We start from the raw sequence: 22,505 nt of genomic DNA on the forward strand, positions 1-22,505 counted from the left end.
TAATACTTTAATTGCTGATATTTATTCATTTAAAAATAAACTATATAAAAATTTTTTTTTATCACCATTATCTTTAGCATATGTACTTTCCCTTTCAATTTCCTTGTCAAAATGTTATATCTGTTAATAAATGTTAGCAAACACTTGTGTAAAATACTATCATATTAATCCATTGCCCACATCCATTGTGTACACTAAAACTGTACTATACAGTGGAATGGAATACCCCAAACTATAATTTAAGACAAGTTACAAATAAACAGAAATAAACACAAGACAACACATAAAATCTACTTTTTAATGTTGGTACATTAGTCTTTACCTGCATTACCATGTGGATAACCATATTAGCATGTAGCTAACCGTGATGAAGTGATAGAAGTAGTGTGGTCAATTTCACATACATTTTCTGCACAGACAGTGAAGATATACACTCCTGCTCTAAACTTAACTGTTCACTTTGTTATTAATGATAATATATAGACAAAGAGAGATAAGTTAACAAACTAATTATTTGTCAAAACATTTCTCCAATAAACCTAACGCATAAATATCAAATGAAATAACGGTACATTTAAAAGGTTTACGTAAATCCAGGCAAAAGGAATAACATGGTAATAACATTTAAACTGAAGAATTACATCATTATCTATGACTTGTTGGTTTACCACACCCTTTTGCAAAAACGAATCACTTCTTCGAAGCATCTATAATCATTTGAATAAGAAAAAAAGATTTTGAAAAAAGTGTTGCATGTAAAGTAAAATAAGTAGCTAACTGTGGATGTGGTGGTGGGGGGCGCAGGTCAAATGTTTCAGTCACAATTAATTTGTTCTACGGTATCCATTTACCTAAGTAGAACTTTTAAGTACAATACACTACAGAGATCTATAGATCATACCGTATTCACAATCACTGCTAAGATTTGTTGTTGCGGTTTACAGGTCAATGAAGTTCCCAATGTTACTCGACAAAAAATGAATGTTTTGTGGTCGTGAAGAACTAGTGAATTGTTTATTTGGTTTTATTATGCATGTTCATTTACGGAGGAGGGTGAGCCTAGGAGTGGTTGGTTGCATAGATTCTGGCTGATACCTGGAATGCACAGTGTGGTTTGGGAGCGTAGAAAAGTTCTAATAGCTTGGTTCCTCAACGGTGTGCTCTTTAGCTAGATAGTTTTGACGTTTTATCTTAATCTAGCTAGATTTGAAAGCGAGCTACGATTAAACTCACAAGTGACAAGAGCTAGTTATTGGTCAACTAACTAGCTATGAGTCAAGCTTATTTGCCATTGGCTTGCTGTTGGTAAATTACTTTCAATCCTATAAAACAGTTGGCTTATGCATACACTGTTCTGGAGCCAAGCTATAGTTCTTGGTGCAGGGGAGCAAAGATTTCATTCAGACATTCTCTAACATGGACATAGACAGTTGAAATACAATTTTTTTATTTTTTTGCTGGTTAAAACTACTTTCAGTACCTAACCAGGAAGGCTATAATTCAGTGAGCTTGGTAGGGGTGACAACTGCTATGTGAAATAGCTGATGAAACTACTGTTTCCATCTAATATCAAATTCACTGAGTGGATAAGGCTGAACTACAATGATTTATAGCTCATGAAGTTACTATTTACATTTTTTTTACGATCATACTCTAATGATAGCTCTGGTTAAGTCTTTGAGTTTCACATGCTGTCGTGATCACAGAAAACTGACTGGCAACACCATGTTTGTAAGCCATGGCCACCCTGGTGTTAAAATTACCCATATGGCTTTAGAGTCTGTACAAATGGCTAGTCAATCACATCCACCCATCACACACACACACACCAATTACTCTCAACAACTGTTATTGTTATCAACCCTTAATGTTTTGTTTCAGGAATCATCATTCCTTGCCATGATTACTGGACGTCCAAGCAGACTAGCTAGAGTGGTGAGCAGCAGGCAAGGAGCAGAGGAGCCAGGGAGGGTTGAGGACAGGCTGTGCAGCTGGAGCAGAGAGCCAGGGAGGGTTGAGGACAGGCTGTGCAGCTGGAGCAGAGAGCCAGGGAGGGGTGAGGACAGGCTGTGCAGCTGGAGCAGAGAGCCAGGGAGGGTTGAGGACAGGCTGTGCAGCTGGAGCAGAGAGCCAGGGAGGGGTGAGGACAGGCTGTGCAGCTGGAGCAGAGAGCCAGGGAGGGTTGAGGACAGGCTGTGCAGCTGGAGCAGAGAGCCAGGGAGGGGTGAGGACAGGCTGTGCAGCTGGAGCAGAGAGCCATGCAGCAGAGGAGCAGACACTCACACTGGCTGATGGGTCTACTGGTGTTCAGAGAAGACTGGAAAATGCTGCAGGTGAGTATACACTTAAGATAGATCTCAAACAAATCTAACATGCACCCGACCGACAGTTCTAAAAATCTAAAAGACCCGCATATGCATTAAACAATGGGTTCTGGGGATGAGTGCCTACTAAGGTGGATGCCAATGTTTTTTTTTATGACCCTCGTTGAAAAACTCATTTTGTAAGTGTGCTAGGACACAGTGTAAACACTGCTAGAGTTGGTGGCAGGCTGAAGGGCGGAGTTTAGAGAATGACTGACCAATGGGGAACATGGATATGGAGTGGGCCTCGGTACTTTGAGGAGACCATTTTCATGGGTCTGTTTCACTGTAGGTAAAGGAGTCAAATCTCTCTTTCTGGCCCAATTGAGGGAGGGGGCAGAGGGGAAAATCTCCCTTTTTAAACATGATCTCTTCCTGACTCAGTTACATCACTTCCTGTCCGTGTTTACAGATAATAGTGTGACATTGTATTGTCCCTCATAATCCACACACAGTGTGTGTGTACGTGCACGTTTGAGTCCATCAATCCATCGTCAGTCAGAAGGTGCATTCACAGCCCTGATCTCACCAGCGACCGTTTTTCTGTCTTCCATCTTGTCTGTCCATCTCAAGCTGTGTGTGTGTGTATGAGGGGGAGGGGGGGTTGTGCTGCAAACATATAGATACATATGTGCTGTGGTTAAGGTCTAAACGTTATCTTATGCTTAGACCATGGAGGCCATGAAGAGAAGCAAGGGGCTGGTGGGTGAGGAGGGTGGGGGGGTTGGTGGCGACACCCCGGCTCAGTAGATGTCAGGCAGGTCGGTGTAGTTCCTGCTGAAGTAGCCTCCAGTGTAGAGCCAGTCCTGGGAGCTGGTGTAGGGGTTGGTGCCAGACTGGAACCACCTGGAACACAGAAGCACACAGTTAGAATGATAGGAACCGGGACTCCCAATCTCCGATGCACCTGTGGCCTGTCAACGTCGAAACTTCACTAAGTACACATTTACAATTGAGAAGTCCTATGGGTGCAACAGTTTGGGGCTCCCTCCTTCCTCCAGAGCTGGGAGGATTGGTTCCTACCTGGTGGACCACTCTTCCTCTGTCCTGGCCCTCTCCTTCCTGGCAGCTCTTTGCTTCTCCTCCAGCCTCTCCTTCTCTCGGCTCGCCTCGTCTGCGGTCGCAGCACAAACAGTTAAAGGAACATTCGCCAAGGTAATCTACTTCTGGTACAGCAGGTTTATTTAGGATACACCCGTTGTTAAAGGGGCAATTTAGTCAGAATGAAGCCCCATTTATCCTTCGGCTACGATTGTGAAAGGTGTTTATGACACAATAACCGATGAGCTCCTGCTGGTAACAGTAGGAGGCAGCAGTGGGGGGTCTAATGGAGGGTACTGTGGGGAAAAAAAGACTACATTACCCATGTTGCCGTGCTCCATAGCTCTGATGTCGGGCCGCAGGCGGCAGTCTGTGGGTGCCAGCGTGCCCTCCATGCCAGGCTCCAGTTCATTCAGCGCCATGGCAAAGTTAGTGAAGTTATACATCTGTAGGGAGGCAAAGATGAGTCAGTGGAATGTGTGTGTGCATGTGTGTGTGTATTTACTGCGTGTTAGTCGGCTACCTCGGTGGAGTGAGCTGGTCGGGATGAGATCCTCCAGAGGAGTGTGCTGCCAGGGATGACAGCTACAGTCTCCTGGGCCTCAGGCATGTCATCCGCATCATCATTCTCTGCCCCCTCAGGCTCCTCCTGGACACGGACACACACACACACACACACACACATCAGACCAACACCAAACACACACACATCAGACCAACACCAAACACACACACATCAGACCAACACCAATCACATACACACATTAGACCAACACCGAACACACACACATTAGACCAACACCAAACACACACATCAGACCAACACCAAATACACACAAACACACATCAGAACAACACCAATCACACACACGCACGCATCAGACCAACACCTAACACACACACATGCATCAGACCAACACCAAACACATACACACATCGGATTAACATCAAACACAAACACACATCAGACCAACACAAAACACACACATACACACAGACAGACACAGATACACACCAGACCAACACTAAACACACACAGTCATATCTAAAGCACAGACAGTACATTCACACGTTTTTCCAACAAACTCCACTAATTCACTACTCTGCACTGTGCTGTAGTACACCTTAACACTACACAGCTAAATACCACCACAGCAGCCTAGACTAATCTCTGTGTGTGTTTACCTGGATGCTGTGTCGTGGGCTCGCTACCAACACCAAACAAGAATCGAAACCAGGAATGAGTCATCATGACACAGCTGAACATAGCTAGGCTTGTTCAGTCAGTGAATGACATACTTCTCACCTCAGGAGGAATTCCCATGAGAAGGCTTTCTAAAGGCCTGTCGGCTGCTCTTGTTTAAACGGAGCTTCCATTTCATTTAGTGTTTGTCTTGAAGTTGCTAGACTGCTGCTGTATGACGTCTGCATGTGTCTTGTCCTTGGCTCAACTTGGTGTACAGGTGTAAGGTACTTGGTCTGTTTGACTGACTAGCTGGATGTGTCTGATTGATTGACTGATACGTTCGAGTGAATGGTTGACTGGCGCGTTCTGAATGACTGGCTGTCTGTGTCTCGCCAGCTTGAGTTTCTTGTAGTCTTATCTCATCTATATCCACTGACTTGGCTATTGACTGACTGACGGGTAGATTGACTGAATGACTGTGTGGCTGACAGACTGACTGACTGGCTTACTGACTGACTGACTAACTGACTGGCTTACTGACTGACTGGATGGCTGGCTGGCTGACTGTGTGGCTGACTGACTGGCTGGATGGATGGCTGACCGACTGACTGACTGACTAGTTCTGCCTGTATGGCTGGATGTCTGGCTCTGACTGGCTGGCTTACTGACTGACTGGCAGGTTGACAGACTGACTGACTGGCTTACTGACTGACTGGCAGGCTCCATTTCCGTCTTACCTGCTTGGTTTTCTTGGGGTCGGCCTTCTTTTCTGCCTTCTTGTTGAGGTCATAGGTCTGAGGGTCGACGCTCCACATGCACTCGGTCCACTTCCCGTAGATCACACACTTCTTCTTCTTACTGAGGAGGCAGATGGGGATGTTAGCGGGGCTGGAAAACATTCTAATCTAGAGCCACACAAGCGATCTGACAGGATCTGGACCCATCTGGTTTGATCCACCATCACGATTTGGAATAAGAGTTCAAAAGATACTGAGGGTCACTGGGTCAAGTGAAAAAGAAATCATTCTGAATTCTAACAGCTGGAGAGAATATCAGGTGTACAGATAGCCACAGAAGCTGGTCAGATGTAGTTGACATGAGGGGAGTCCAGATATTCTTGTTGACCCCTACCTCTTATCTTGAATGTAGCCCTCTACTCTGTGTAGCTCCTTCCCAAACAGGCCGCAAGGCTTGAAGTTCAGCACACACTTTTCTCCAGTACTGAGGGGGAACAGACAGGCTCTGGTTACACAGTCAGCACAGATGGTGCGGTTAATTGGTAAGGTTAGGTTAGGTTGTATGTTTAGATAGTAAAGTTAGAGATAGAAAAGTTAGGTCAGATGGTAAATTTGTCTAGTTAGGTCAGTTGGTAAAGTCTGATGGTAAGGTGAGATGGTCAGTTTAGTTGGTCAGATAGTCAGGCGAGATGGTCAGGTTAGTTGGTTAGATAGTCAGGCGAGATGGTCAGGTTAGTTGGTTAGATAGTCAGGCGAGATGGTCAGGTTAGTTGGTTAGATGGTCAGGCGAGATGGTCAGGTTAGTTGGTTAGATGGTCAGGTGAGATGGTCAGGTTAGTTGGTTAGATGGTCAATTGAGGTCAGGTTGAACCTCTGCACACCTGTGGTTCAGGATCTCCACCGTGCCGTACTGTTCTATCCACAGCTTGCCCAGGATCACGTTGTGGACACAGCAGAAGGGATTGCTCCATGTGTACACCTCCTTGTGCCTGAGAGAGAGAGAGCGAGAGAGAGGTGGGGTGTAAAGAATATTAAGAGGGTCCACAATACCTCAGAACACACACACACACACAAAGACACACACTCCCAACTCACTTGAGGAGCTCTAGTGTAATGATTCCCTTGGGCTCCGCCTCAACGCTCTTGCCCCAGAACTTGAGCTTGGGGTAGATGGATCCGTGGAAGACAAAGTCTCCCGTCAAGCTCTCTGCGTGGAAGGCACTGACTGGAGGGTGGTGGCTCACCTGCTCTGACACCAGCCTGAAGCCCTGGTCCTCTCTGAAGGGGCCGGGGTACAACAGAGAGACATGAACAACTGTGATGATGTGTATGAGGATCAATAGGTGTGTGGATCTCTGTTGATTGTTGGTGTGTGTGTCTCTGTTAGTGTGTATCTCTGTTGAGGTGTATACGTGTGCATCTGTGTGTGTGTGTGTGTGTGTTTGGTCACCTGATGAGTTCGTAGGTCTCTCCCAGTAGTGGGTTGAAGGGTTTTCCAGTCCTGTCCCACTGGGAGGCCACAGCAGACACAGCGAAAGCAGCTACCGCCTGGACACACACACACGCTGAGGATTCACACACACACACAATACACTGAGCGAACGAGGGCCCTGCATGCGTGTTCCCCCCTACCTGCATGCGTTCTGTAGAGTCGGACAGCGAGCAGGCTTTGTTGATGAGGTAAGTGTGCTCCATGTATTCAGAGATCCTCTGGAGGAAGCTGAGAGGCTCATTGAACACGATGGGCATGGTGATCTTGGACAGCTCCTACACACACACACACACACGAAGAAGCTTGGTAACACAAAAAAAACACACAATACTGTCCAAAGTTACAGGGCCAGGTCCCTCACCAGTCCAATGCATTTCTTCAGGATGCTCCACACACTGAAGTTGTTTCTGGAGAACATGGGGGCTGGTAATCTGGCCCTGGGAAGAGAGAAGATAGGAGGGACAGGATGACTCCGCCCTCATAACTGTGGTGCACCTTGAGTATCGCCATGATGTCTATCAGTGGCAGTGATACAGGACGATGAACAGTACCGTGCGGGCTTTTACTAAACACACACACACAGAGATAGATAAGCTGAGCATGTGGACTAGGCAGTCTTTTAACGGATATCGAGGGGGAGAGAGAAAGGAGGGTGGAGATGGTGGAAGACTGGGCGACAGAGGAGAGAGACGATGAGGAGAACCTGACTGAAAGAAAGAATGAAAGAAAGAAAGAAAGAATGAAAGAAAGAAAGAAAGAAAGAAAGAGAAAGAAAAAGAGATGGAGCATAAGGAATCATGAGGAGAGGAGGGAGGACTTGGCAGGAATGCAGTCGTACCTGTGTTTCTTGATCCCGTTCTCTTGTGGAACGGAGCCATTGTTCTGCTGGCTGCCGTCAAATACCACCGCATCTTTAAAACTAGCCTCCGACACTCCCTCGTATGACTCATCCGAATCCAAGCCTGACACACACACACATACACACAAAGAAGGGTGGACACAAATTACAGAACGATTCCAAGTTCCTTACAAGAACCATTCACCCACAGCGACACGGAAAATGCTATACGGTATCCTAACAGTACAGATCCACACCTTAACACTCCTAAACAAATAACACCCATTCGATGACTGGAGCACCATGAACTAAGCAGACACACACACCTACACCGACAATGCAAGCCTTTGTGTTTCACAGAGACAAAGAGAGAGGACAAGAAGGAGATGGCGAGAAGAATAGATGGGGAGAGAAAGGCCTGGAACAATGAGGGTTTTCCGAGTCACGCGCCCTCCACCTCATGGTATAAGAAGACTTAAGGGCCCGTCTCTAGACGTGCACAAAAAGCTTTGGCGTGCCTCCTGTGAACAGCCCTTAATCACACAACTTTCCCTATGTCATCTGTGCTCCGCCCTGTCATCCAACTCTATTCTCTCACCACGCGCACACACACACTGAGACAGATGACAGGGCCAATTATGGAGGCAAAATAATTGCCCACTGCATTATTGATGAGGCGATCAGGCGAAGCAGTCAGGTTGTGTTTCTCTGGATGGCTCTACGCCATCGTCAGCCCCGGAGACATACTCTTTACCTGACCACCAGCACACTTAGTCTTAGCTAGGTCTGACTTGTATTGTCTATCAGTTGTAGTCTAGATACAGTTAGGTCCATAAATATTTGGACATTGACACAATTTTCATCATTTTGGCTCTGTATACCACCACAATGGATTTGAAATGAAACAATCAAGATGTGCAGACTTTCAGCTTTAATTTCAGGGTATTTACATCCAAACAGGTGAACGGTGTAGGAATTACAACACATTTTATATGTGGCCCCCCCCTTTTTAAGGGACCAAAAATAATTGGACAAACTAACAATCATAAATCTAATTGTCACTTTTAATACTTGGTTGCAAATCCTTTGCAGTCAATGACAGCCTGAAGTCTGGAACCCATAGACATCACCAGACGCTGGGTTTCGTCCCTGGTGATGCTCTGCCAGGCCTCTACTGCAACTGTCTTCAGTTCCTGCTTGTTCTTGGGGCATTTTCCCTTCAGTTTTGTCTTTGTCAAAGACTTGTCACTTTGGCAAGTGAAATGCATGCTCAATTGGATTTAGGTCAGGTGATTAACTTGGCCATTGCAGAACATTCCACTTCTTTGCCTTAAAAAACTCTTTGGTTGCTTTCGCAGTATGCTTCGGGTCATTGTCCATCTGCACTGTGAAGCGCCGTCCTATGAGTTCTGAAGCATTTGGCTGTATCTGAGCAGATAATATTGCCAGAAACACTTCAGAATTCATCCTACTGCTTTTGTCAGCAGTCACATCATCGATAAATACAAGGGAACCAGTTCCTTTGGCAGCCATACATGCCCACGCCATAACACTACCTCCACCATGCTTCACTGATGAGGTGGTATGCTTTGGATCATGAGCAGTTCCTTCCCTTCTCCATACTCTTCTCTTCCCATCATTCAGGTACAAGTTGATCTTGGTCTCATCTGTCCATAGGATGTTGTTGTTCCAGAACTGTACAGGGTCTTTTAGATGTTTTTTGGCAAACTCTAATCTGGTCTTCCTGTTTTTGAGACTCACCAATGGTTTACATCTTGTGGTGAACCCTCTGTATTTACTCTGGTGAAGTCTTCTCTTAATTTTTGACTTTGACACAGATACGCCTACCTCCTGGAGAGTGTTCTTGATCTGGCCAACTGTTGTGAAGGGGTTTTTCTTCACCAGGGAAAGAATTCTTCTGTCATCCACCACAGTTGTTTTCCGTGGTCTTCCGGGTCTTTTGGTGTTGCTGAGCTCACCAGTGTGTTCTTTCTTTTTAAGAATGTACCAAACAGTTGATTTGGCCACACCTAATGTTTTTGCTATCTCTCTGATAGGTTTGTTTTGATTTTTCAGCCTAACGATGGCTTGCTTCACTGATGGTGACAGCTCTTTGGACTTCATATTGAGAGTTGACAGCAACAGATTCCAAACACAAATACCATACTTGAAATGAACTCTAGACCTTTTATCTGCTCCTTGTCAATGAAATAACGAACTCCCATGAGGGAATAACATACACCTGGCCATGGAACAGCTGAGCAGCCAATTGTCCAATTACTTTTGGTCCCTTAAAAAGGGGGGGGGCACATATAAAATGTATTGTAATTCCTACACCGTTCACCTGATTTGGATGTAAATACCCTGAAATTGTATGTGTTTCTGGGTCAAGTAACACTATCCTTCTCCCAAGACCCTCCGGGCTGTTCTACATCTCTACACCAAGTCCTGAGACCCATCTGTACAGCTAGTGAATCTAACTATGTCTTGAAACCCACCTGTGACGGCGTCGTAGAACTCGTCCTCATTGTTCATCTTCCAGAGTCTCAGCCAGGCTTCGAGAACCCAGAACCTCTAGAACATGGTCTCTATGAGGGAACCTCACAGGCACCGGCAGCAGGACACCACCGGAAGGTTCCTGGAACGTTAGCAGAACGCCACAATCCAACGTTCATCGGCCAACTCCCACTTCCTTGAGGCAGAACAGTTGTAGGAACCTAGGGAGAGGTGACAACACAATCAGCTTATTGTAGCATACAGCAGGCCAGCTAACTGGCTAGCTGCATGACCGACCTGGCTGGCTGGTTGAACTCTCTCTCTCTCTCTCTGGTCTGTCCCTGCCCAGGAAGAAGGAACGCCTCAAACACACACAGGTGGACTTTTGACTAACCATCCATTTGCTTGTTTGCAATTGATAAGAGAGGGACTGCAGCTTTGCTGTCGAGGCTTCAAACACGCACGCAAACACACTTAACAAGTGATCAAGATAAAAGGAATCATTACAACGAAGCCCCCTGTTAGTGTCGTGAATGTCAACTTAAAGAGGAATAAAGCAGTTCTAGTAACTTCTGCAACGTACCTGTCAGCGAGTGCAGCAGTTCTTTACTGTCTGCCTTCATCACTAGAACATGCAGCCTATCTTTTCCTAGCTCCAGTAAGCACTGTTTCTTTAACCAGGAGCAGCAGTGAGGTTAGTATCGGGTGTACGTTCCTCTTGGGTTTACCATGACAACTGAGCCATAGAAACTCACAACCCAGCCCCCAGCCTTCACCCTACCTACCAGCCCTCACCCTACCTCCCAGTCCTCACCCTACCTCCCAGTCCTCACCCTACATCTCAACCCTCACCCTACGTCTCAACCCTCATTCTACCTCCCAGCCCAGCCCTTATTCTACCTCCCACCCCTGGTCTCTTCCCATCCCTCACCCTACCTCCCACCCCAGGCCTCATCCTATGTCTCAAGCCTCACCCTAGCACTCAGGTTCTGCAAGAGCCGAATCTGCATATGGTTTGCATACCTAACAACACCTTCTGGTGAGTGTTTCATAGCCTATAAAGCAGGAAAGCAGACGTGTTCTCTTCACACAGCAGTACCAGGCTGGAGAAGAACAGTACCTCGACTATTTTCATCAGGATCCTTCATGAATCTTATGAAACAAGTCACTTGCTCAACCACAAACCACCACGAAAGAACACCCAATCACGCTAACGACAGCTGACCTAATGAACAGGGTCCAGGGTATCGTTCTTTTCCCTGCAGACTGAGCCACTCTGTACAGTGGGACTGAACCCAGAACCTTACGGTCTTGTGTCCATGAGGCAAGATGCTCCAGGACTGAACTTTGAATCCTGGTCTGGGACAGAACCCCCCCCCCCACACACACACACACACACACACACAAACGCTCCCTTGTCCTCGCCAACACACACACACTCTTGTATCCACGAATCTCCGGGTGACCTTGCAATCCCACGGCCACCCCGCACAGCGCTCCCATTGGCTGCAGCTTCCCCTCAGGTCATGCCCCTCCCACCCTCTCGTGCACTAGCGAGTCATTACGTCAGCATGAGAGCCATGGCACCATACAGTAGGCGACGCCATAGATACATAATACCTTATCTTTTTCTCTCTAACACACACACACACACTGACATGGAGGATACGTTTCATGAGAGCAAGGGGTAGAAGCCCTTAGAGGGAGAGTTAGAGAGACAGAGTGAGAGAGACAAAGATAGTGAGAGAGGCAGAGCGAGAGAGACAGAGAGAGACAGAGAGGCAGAGAGACATAGAGAGAAAGAGAGAGAGAAAGAGAGAGAGAAAGAGAGAGACAGAGAGGCAGAGAGACAAATGGTCTCCTCAGGATCTCCTCACACACCAGTCTCTGCAGCTTGGCTCCATCTTTAGGTTAAGCGCTACTCTGTTCAACTCAACTAAAACTTTAAATCTGAAAGTCAACTTGTGTTCTGTGCGTGACAGACTGCTGACCGCGTACATCCTTCCATCAATACAATGTTTTGGACTCGCTGGCAATATGTTATTAAGGACGCACGTTGTAAACGACAGACAGGCAGAGACAGACAGGCAGAGACAGACAGGCAGAGACAGACAGACAGACAGACTGACTAATGATGGCAGCTTGTTAGTGGGTCTGATCTCTCAGCCTGCCACTTGTTCCTGTTCCATTCAGAAGGTCCTCTGTGCTAGCTCAGTCCTCTGGGGCTTTGTCAACAACAACCTCAGCCAAGCCAGTCAGAGACAGCCACACATGCATACACACAAACACACACACACAGTAGAAGAGAGTGAGAGCCTGGGAGACTAGAGCTGTTACCATGTGAGAAACACACACACACCCAGGAAAACAATAGAGTTGCATGCACACACACACCGCTGCTGGTCTAAATGGACTGTTTGTGTGTGTGTGTGTTTGACGGCAATAGGAAATTACATCAACAGCAGACATCCATCTCAGAGAAAGATCCTGCTGAACTAGCCCAGTGGCTTGTTGGTCATGACTGGAGTGTTCAAACACACAGACTAGGGGTGTAACAATATATTGTGGAACAATATATCGCAATACAACATTTTTACAATATGTATCGTAGAGTTATGGCAATATTTTTACAATATGACGTCCGTTTGATGCTATTGGTTGAGCTACCAGCACGCGACCTACTCTGCACCTGCGTCATGCGTGCATTCATTGCATTCACAGAAAACGCTTGAACTGAGTGAACTAAATTAACAAATAAAATTATTGTAAATGTTAAATGCAATCTGTTAATTTAATTTGTTTAATAAAAAATGTCATTCAAAATATTGTGATACGTATTTGTACCGTACACCCAGTATTGTGATACGTATCGAATCATGAGCTGAGTGTATCGTTACACCCCTAACAGACACACACATCTGGGAGCCCCATTAAGAGATAAACTACCACCCCTGTGTGTTTGGGATTGTGAGGAGTGTGGGTGTTAAATACAATGGACAACAATGGACAACAATGGACAATAAAAACACAAAAGGGGCAACTCAAACATGTTTCTACACGTTCTTGGCACTTTAGTACTCTCACCTGTGGGCCACACACCAGACCTAGTCGAAAGTAGCCTATCCCTTCGATTAATCAATTCTACGCTTGATTGGTTTTGTCTGATGCCATCTTATCTATAAAGGCAGGAATCTCTGTGTGCCTGCGGTTGGATTATCTAAGAACCAGGCACTGTATGAAGTGTGGGGAGAGAATGTATGAAGTTCTCCAGGTGTATTGGTCAGGAGGACGCAAGGACGTGCAGTGACAGTGTGAAGTTGTTTGGATGAGACGATTTGCGACAAATAAAGAGGAACTAGCTGAGTTGCACAACACGATGAAGCCACGGATCTCGCGAGAAGTAAAAGTGTACACATGTTTGCCGCCAACGGCCACTAGGCTAATGGAACTGATGGACCAATCCAGAAAGTGCAATCTACCCCAACCTCAACATTTCATGCTGACCCAGGCCAATGCTGACGTGTATTTAAGAGGATGTGTAACACAGTTTTAACTCAGACTCTCTGGGAACCAGACATATGTAGGCGATGTACAGGATAGAAGAGAACAGACAGTCAGTCAGCAAATGGAAGTGCACAGTAAGATCACCGACACACACATCAACAGGCACACTCAGTCAGGCACACACGCCTGATCCTGTCCCAGTCTGAAGTGCTTGTTTATTCTTGGCTACTTATATGTAAAGCATGGATGTCATAGGCTAGGACTGTCTGTGTGGACCTCTTTGTCGGATGCGAAAGAAGTTGCTCTCAACTGTGGGACTAAGAAGAGGTACTCTCTCTCTCACACACACACACACACACACACACACACACACACACACACACACACACACACACACACACACACACACACACACACACACACACACACACACACACACACACACACACACACACACACACACACACACACACACACACACACCTCAGCAGACTGAGCTTGATAGGGTGAGTCAGCATGTTCTAATGTAGCCCCAACCTGGGTGGAGCCCTGACAATGTCATTGGCACACACATCAACACAGGACACAGCATAAATAGTCCAACTGTTTAGAATGCTGACCTAAAACTTCCTCTGCCAGTAGGCTGTTCTTCCCCTCTCCTGCACTTAAAAACCAGCTTATTAGCTACACACTTTCAAATACACGGCCAGTCAGATAACACAGACAAACACAGTCAGTCAGCCTGCTATTCATCTAAATGACCTCGGTGCTATAGGGTGCTAACTATGAAACACTAAGGTACGGATTAATAAAGTTCACTTTACTGTTAATGAAGACGAGAATGAAACTTGCCATCATGGCAGACAATTGAGATATTCGCACACTGCAAGCTAGCCCATTCAGTCGGATGAGACTGACTGACACAGGTCCAAGGACCTAATGATGCCAGCGATGCTGCATTGTGTTTAAACTAGTCTCCCTCACTTAATCACATTCCTACTCTACCACAAGCCCACTTACTCCCACACATGTACAAGCTCACAGTTAACAGAATGTAAACCACTTTTATAAAGAAATACTGGTACTGTACGTCCGCACCTGACTGTGCAACCTGGAGTTATACCTACCTGGAGTATAATTACATACCTAGTTCCACTGGAAGAGTATGCACCAAGGCGTAACTATCACCAAGGCGAAATTAGCTAGCTAACGTTAGCTGGAGATGATGCGCACTTGCTTTCGCAATCAAATGAAGGCAAACAAACTAGCTGTCAAACCAGTGTTAACGTGCTGTAGGACCATGTAAGGTGGCTCAACAATCACAGAAAGATAACGACCCTTTCACGATTTTGAAGAGAGGGTGAGCTTAACAGCTTCCAGTTTACAATCTAGCTACTAGCTAACTAGCTACTACTGGCTAGCCCACGGCTAGCGGGCGGCTAAACAGAGAGAGGAAGGGCATCAAAACAAATACGAAGCAAAAAAAAACAACAGCATGAACATGAAAACAAGTTGGCGAATTTGACTTGCAGGCTGTAAAATGCGTTGGTATCAGTTTACTCACCTGAGACGCAAAAACACCTGGATAAGTGCAGAGGTTTGACAGGTCCAAGAGCAGACGCTGCTTACTTACTGGCTAACAGAGTAATCAGAAGTGTGCCTCTGGATTGACACAATAGCGGAAGAGGGTGGAAGAGGCGGTCCTATCGACCGATCCGTGGGACCTATCCTCCCGATGAATGGACAACCTCACCCACAAAAACACTGACAGGTGAAAAGCCCCTGGTGTAAAGGTTAGAACAGCGTGTACTATCTGATAATCAGCCACTGATTTCCTTCTCAGAAATTTGAGACATTCAAAAATAAATTGTTTGGGTGAAGTATGTATAATCCCTGATCATGCATGCCCATATTGTCTTTTCATTCCGATAATTCTTTTAAGAAGATCGGATAACTTGATTATCAAACCATTTCTAAACGATCCATGTCTGTGTCATCGAGTTTTTAGTCCCTCATGGAATAGAAGCAGCACATTTTCCACCTCTCCTCCAAAATCAGAACCGCCAACGACCATGCTTAAAGAAGGGGTGGGGATCAGTTATCAGCATGTTGTGCATATTTTATGAGGGATATATTTGGCAGCTGTGTATTATCCTCATCAATAATGAAAGACATATCGCAATCACCGATATATGCCTTGTCCTCCCCTCTTCCTCATCCCCCCTTTTCTCCCTGCCCTCCCCGATCACCACAGTGGCCTGCCATGGCATGCAATGACCCAGTCTAGGCATGCGTGTGCGTGTGTCAATGTGTGTGTGTGTGTGTGTGTGTGAGAGAGAGAGAGAGAGAGAGAGAGAGAGACAGAGAGAGAGAGAGAGAGAGAGAGAGAGAGAGAGAGAGAGAGAGAGAGAGAGAGAGAGAGACAGAGAGAGAGAGAGAGAGAGAGAGAGAGAGAGAGAGAGAGAGAGAGAGAGAGAGAGAGAAAAAGAAAGAGCAATTTACTGCAGCTGCAACACTTTTCCCTATCGCAGTCTCTCTCTCTCTCTCTCTCTCTCTCTCTCTCTCTCTCTCTCTCTCTCTCTCTCTCTCTCTCTCTCTAGTACTCCTCTTTTGTTTTCAATTGTTTTACATTTTTGGTATGAAAAGAGATGCTGGGTGGACCAGACAAATTCTGATTACATAACTCTGATGGTGTGATCAGATGAGATGAGTCGAGTACTGTCTCTCTTCTCCATTATGACCTCTCACGGCTTCCTCAGCAGAACACAGACCTGCTTGTCCACTCTCTCTATCTCTACTTCTCACACACACACACACACACACACACACACACCCACACACAGACTACACAAATAAACAATATACCAAAGCCTGCACTAATAACACAGATCATTAGTGCTGTGTCAGAACATTGCTTCAATAGTTCTTGACAGCCCGAGAGGGAAATAGACAGAGAGAAAGAAGGAGAGAGATTGATGATCAGGATTCAGCAAAGTCATTTAAATGGAATTATTCATGGTAATTACACCAATAGGCCATGGAGAAGAATACCACAGCTGATTTTGATAAGAAGCAGCATTCTCTGTCTCCCTCATTACAACCATGGATCAGCACTCTGTCTTTTATTTTGCTGCTGAACATGACTGGCATTTTAGTAAATGTAAAGTATTTTATTGAACATGCTGAGTTGTCCTGATGATAAGATGTGTCTACTGTGTTACAAATAATATTTACATTGCTAATTATGCATTATGGACATGGTTTTGTTCTTGCTGTTGTTGTCACTGATGGTTTGTTGTTGTTTCGACCCAGGATTGCTTTAATTCGTTTTTGTTTTTTTTCACCTTCCTGTGAAACACGCCCCAGTTTGCCCTTGCAATGTCCTCGCTTGGTGTTTTTTCACCAAAGGGTGGCGATAGAGGACTGTCCCAGGATGCCTTACTCAGTCCTTCCTACATCCATCCCAGTCCTTATGAGTTCAACCATACGGTACCATCATTTCCAGTAATGACCCTGTGTCTCCTGATTCCTTCCAGGTAGTGTATGGTGCCCGGTGAGCCAAACTAAAACATATCATGGAACAAGGTTTGGAGGCATGGGTTGCGGATTGAGAACCCATGCCAAGGCAGAGATGGGTGGATATGTACGTACGGGTGTGTACATGTGTGTTTGTGTATGTAAGTGTGTGTGTGTGTGTACGTGTGTGTGTGTAAGAGTTGTACAGAGCCCCTCTGAGGATCCAGAGCCACGCTGCGGGGGGTCTCAGTGTTCATCATCACCTCTCTTATCTAGGCCACGGAGATATTGGGAAAAGGGGGGAAAGAAAGAAATGAGCACACAGCAATGCTTCAGCACAGTACAGGAATCTGTGTCCAAAGAAGAGCTCTTGAGAAAGAGAGGATTTGCAACGAAAGGGCTCTGCGCCCACCGTGTCAAAGTTAAAAAAAAAGCTGTTGTTCACAGAAAGGCAAAAGGCTTTATGAGCCTAATGTTTTAGCAAACCTGCTTACTCTTGAGGAAACGCTGGTTATCCTAGTTTGCTAAAGTGCCTCGAAAAGAGCCTGTATGCTGAGGATCAGTCTCGTGGGTTTTTGCTTGTAGTTGCAGTAGCACTGTCCATACTCTATCTGCACTAAGGTACACTGTTTCTGAATACATCTTCATAAGCACAGAACTGGCCCCGCTGATATACCGTGGCCATAACAACCTCTCCAAAGCCATCGTGTGGATGAGTGGGTTCCAATTACAGACAGCACACCACATATCTGCTTAGACAGCACTTCTCTTCAGCGGTTCTTCAGCTCTCTTTGTCCAGTCAGGGAGGATGGAATTCAGCCTTTCCTTCCAATTGGTGGCAGAGACAGAAAGCGGTGGATCTGGGATGTGGGGGGTGGATGGCGTTAATGAGGAGGGTTGGATGGTAATGGTCTCTCTTAATACTCACAAGCACACAAACACATTTGTCTCTATTTGTCTATTTCTCACTCTCTCTCCTACACACACACACACACACACATTTGTCTCCCTATATTTTTCTATTTCTCTCTCTCACACACATACACATTTAACATGTTCCAGCCCTTACGGACTCTTTTCTCCACTTCTCTGTGTTCTTTGGTCTATATTTACATGTAAAGACCAAACATTTTTGTCCCAAAAAATGAAAATGATTTGTTTTTAGTTTTCTTCCATTTTTTTCTACCAAGTGTTGCAGGATGTCCCACACACCCACACTGGAAGGGACGTTTAGTTCACCCATATCTCTGCCGTGCCAAGGAACAGGCAGCTACACAGAAGAGTTTTGTCTCTGCAGTACCCAAGCAGTGTGCATGCGTGCGTACCTGCTTGTGTGAAGGATAGCCAGTACAGCAGAAGGTATGTTTTGCTGAGTTCCCTTTTGTTCAAAGAGCAAACAAAATCTGGAGAATGTACAAAAATGGAGGCGGAAGTCACGTGCTATCAGAGTATACGGATGAGACAGACAGACAGACAGACAGACAAGTAAAAAAAGAAAGAGAGAGGGAGAGAGATAGGAAGGGACAGAGGCAGAGAAACATGAGAGAGAAAGAAAGTGCGAGAGAGAGACTACCAAGATTGACAGAAAAATATAGAGATAGAAGGGAACAGTGGGTTCTACTATTGATACCGTTTTAGTCTTGCCAACCTCAACGCACACACACACAAACACACACACAAATACAAAGAAGAAGAAGTCCTCTAGATCCAGGTAATGGCAGTCCTTTGGAGAGGTTAAATGGGAACATTGGTGCTATTAAGTAGTCATTATGGACTAATTAGTGTGTGTGCCTGTGAGTATGCGTGTGTGTTCATGTGTGTGTATCTGTGTGTGTCCCAGTGTGCATAAAGTATTATTTTTCCCTTACATGTAGAATGCCGTCCTTATACATCTCTATGATTGGCTGACTGCTGTCGCCCTGGAGACAGGGCACCTGATCAGGGGATAACATGACTACAGTGTTACAAAAGCATAAACATCTTGATTAGTACACAGGAAGGTGATGATGTCTATGACACCTCTGTATAAGGTGCTGTACTGTAATAACTATACCTTACTATGTTTCATGTGACTGGATAGTCTTCTGTATAATAGAGCCTGGGGGCACATTTCATTGTCAACAATATGCCAGCAATGAAAGGAAAGAAGAAGGCATTAGTGAAAATGTCAGAGAAAGAGGGAAGCAAAATGAGTTGACTTGTAGCTTGTGTAGAAAAACTATCGAAAGATGACACGTGTTGACCCACGGGCCCTGTCTGTGTGTGTTTGTGTGTGTCTGTGTGCGTCTGCATATGTTTTGTGTGTGGCTGCGTACGCGTGTGCGAGTTAACGTGTGTGCTAAAGTGTGTGAGTACATAATTATGAGTGTGTGTGTGCGAGCATGTGTGTGTGTGTTTGTGCTTGTGTATGTGAGCTATCACCCTGCTGCCCTGTGCCTCAGTAAGCAGAATGGTAACCTAAGAAGAAGAAACTCAGCTCCATGTGTCTCTTCGCAAGTAAAACACTGATGTAACTGCCTGGCTGCAGGCGAGAGAGAGAAAGACTTCAGAATATCAATTCAGAACCAACTCTGCTATGCTAGTTATAAACATCTACCTTTAAAGACTATGTTAATGTCTGGTGGCAATGTTCTTATAGGACAGCCCCGTTCGTTGGCCCCTTTTCACACAGCCATGCCATTCCTCCAATGTTGCTTCGTATATTTTTCTATTTATGTTTCTTTCTCTAGACTGAACTGTATTGACTAGTAGGCTACTGTGTTCTTTGCTCCTGTCCTGTGTTTTAATTTAATTTAGCTCGTGTTTCTTTATGTTGTTTGTTTCCAAGCCGGGGGGGGGCAGCAGTGAGCAGCCAAGATGCTCTTTTCCCAGACAGACAGTCAGCGGCTCGTCACCAACAGAACCGCTAGGACCTGGGCGGAGAAAAATACCCTCCCGAGCACACTACCTCTCTTTTCTTTACCACTTTATGCTGCACCGGCGAAGGAGGAACCGTGCAGAGACAGGGAGAGCGCAAAAGACGTGAAAGTTAACGGAATAATTCGATTTTTTTTAACGGGAAATACTACGAAAACCTGTCCTTATTGCGTTTAACTTGCTCCCTTGGTTCTTCATTCTGCGTTGTTGCATGCGTATCAATTTGGGGCTTGCAAAGATCGTTTTGCCTTTTGATAGAACTGAACTTCTGCCTCTTTCATGTAGAGGTTTCGTTTCTGTGTTCAGTTGTTGTAAAAGCGGAATGAATGACAAAGACAAAGGCTGATGTTCATTCGCCAACTCACTCTGTCTCGCAAAAGGAACGGAGACTCCGGCTCAAAATGGACAACGGGACCGAGAGCGCCGGCAGCGGGCTGGCTCAGCCGCAACAGCAGCACCAGTTTGAGGAGCAGCCCGCGGTGCCGCCCGTTCAACGGAACGAGAAGAAGAAAATCAACCGGGCTCCGTCTCCTGCCAGACCTAAGGACGTTCCCGGTTGGTCTCTGACCAAGATTCGTGGAGGAATAGGAACCCCGACTCTTAGCGTCAAACCTGGCTCAATACATCTTGGGAGCAGGGTCTCGAGGCGCAGTCCGGGCGGTGGGAAAGAAACCAAATCAGAAAAAGCAAAAATGACAGGGAAATCCACATTATCGGTTGCCAGTGCGCAAAAAAGCACAAAAAGTGGTCGGAGGAAGGTATCTGACGCCAGCATAGCCTCGGACGACCTGAGTAAAGATTCTGGGTGCGCTCCGGGGAAACTGTCTCCAACGGACAGCAGCTCGGAGCTTTCCGATTGTGCCTCGGAAGAAAACAAGCTATCCACCGACGCTCTCAGCAGTGATACTGAATCCAGCAGCCGTGGCGGGGGGCCTGAGGTCAACACACGGACCCAAGACGAAGTGCTATCAGAGAGAAGCCGTGGACACCAACATGCCAAGACTTCGGTGGAGAAGGACCGACTCTCGCTAGGAGTAGAAACGGGGGAGGGAAGCATCTCTCCCGGAGACGAACGCTCTCTCACCTCTTTCGACAGCCGAGTGCCCGCCAGCACTTCGCTGGCCTTCTCTGACCTCACTGAGGAGTACATGGATGGCATGCATGAGGAGTTCGTCAGGGAAATCGAGGAACTGAGATCAGAGAATGATTACCTCAAAGTAAGAGATGTGTTTTCCCCACTGCAAATGTGTCCCATGTTTACGTTTGTTTACGTTGTTTAGTTTGGGTTTAAAAGAAACACACTTTACAGTAAAACATAAAACGTTCTTCGGATATAGCCCACTACCCTTCGAAATAAATAAATGTATTAATATCATCAAGAGTCAGGTGGCTGAGCGGTTAGGGAATCGGGCTAGTAATCTGAAGGTTGCCAGTTCGATTCCAGGCCGTGCGAATGACGTTGTGTCCTTGGGCAAGGAACTTCACCCTACTTGCCTCAGGGGGAATGTCCCTGTACTTACTGTAAGTCGCTCTGGATAAGAGCGTCTGCTAAATGACTAAATGTAGGTAGGATATATTATATATAGGCCATATATTTCCACTATTATGATTAGGCTAATTGATTGATTGACCCTCGCCTCCTTCCGTCCAAGCTTCCACCTTCAAAAGTCAACATTTCAAGACTGCGGAGGTGGTCTGTGGTGTTATCTTTGATAACACACACTACTTCAGCTGTTGTTCAGGTGCTTGTGCTTGTCTGATGCGTGATCAAAACACCGGAGGTGGGTGGAGGGGCACGCAGGTGGCTTCACTGTCATGCAGTTCACCCTTGTTACGCACTAGAGGATTACCGTGACCGCGGTAAAGACGGCTTGGCTAATTGCACTCTGTCATCCGTTTTCATGTAATAGGTGACGTGCGTCAGGGTAGACAGATCTCAGAGGGGGGTCGACAGGAATTAATTGAATTAAGGCGTAGCTGTACATGCGCACGAGGCCAGAATCAGACACAGAGTCAAATATGTCCTTATGAAAAAGTATCCTTAAGGCATCTCTGACAAATTATTTTTCAAATCAGTAATTGAACTTGAAAAAATCGGCCTGCATATATAAGTAAAGCCATGTTAACTGGTTGCCAACCAGTGATTGATTACCGCATAGTGTTTGAGTGTAAGAACACTGCCCTCACATTGAGATTGAAGTCTTCATTGACATTTGAGGTGAACTCTCTACGTGGTCACGCCAAACTGTAACTGGCTGCTGGGCTCTGAAAGTCTTCATAGCTATAACCAGGGACAGCTCTCCGCAAACTATACATCTCGAATTGACTGTGGAAATCAGGTCATCCGTGACATTGGAGTAGCGGAGCACAGTGCTGTGTCTTACACATTTATCACTCGTATGACTCCCCTCCCCCT

General features: G+C 45.9%; 2 protein-coding genes across 2 annotated transcripts in view; one reads left to right on the forward strand and one right to left on the reverse strand.

The window, feature by feature from the left end:
• Nucleotides 1-284: 284 nt before the first annotated feature.
• Nucleotides 285-15,376, reverse strand: LOC134018438 (oxysterol-binding protein-related protein 2-like). The gene is made up of 14 exons (XM_062458368.1): nt 15,222-15,376; nt 10,156-10,374; nt 7,658-7,781; nt 7,181-7,256; nt 6,960-7,094; nt 6,778-6,875; nt 6,423-6,605; nt 6,209-6,316; nt 5,722-5,811; nt 5,328-5,448; nt 3,928-4,053; nt 3,727-3,850; nt 3,387-3,477; nt 285-3,209 (listed from the first exon to the last, which is right to left on the reverse strand). The coding sequence occupies exons 2-14, from the start codon at nt 10,190-10,192 to the stop codon at nt 3,107-3,109; spliced, it is 1,416 nt and encodes a 471-aa protein (XP_062314352.1). The 5' UTR covers nt 10,193-10,374; nt 15,222-15,376; the 3' UTR covers nt 285-3,106.
• A 4,715-nt stretch (nt 15,377-20,091) lies between these two features.
• mtcl2 (microtubule crosslinking factor 2) overlaps nt 20,092-22,505 on the forward strand; it is a 43,647-nt gene continuing 41,233 nt past the window's right edge. Inside the window, exon 1 of the mRNA XM_062458369.1 lies at nt 20,092-21,306. Within this exon, the coding sequence (XP_062314353.1) occupies nt 20,416-21,306 (891 nt within the window). The 5' untranslated portion in view covers nt 20,092-20,415. The remainder of the gene's footprint in view (nt 21,307-22,505) is intronic.

This window comes from Osmerus eperlanus, chromosome 4, assembly GCF_963692335.1.
Source record: "Osmerus eperlanus chromosome 4, fOsmEpe2.1, whole genome shotgun sequence".
NCBI classification, from domain to species: Eukaryota; Metazoa; Chordata; class Actinopteri; order Osmeriformes; family Osmeridae; genus Osmerus; species Osmerus eperlanus.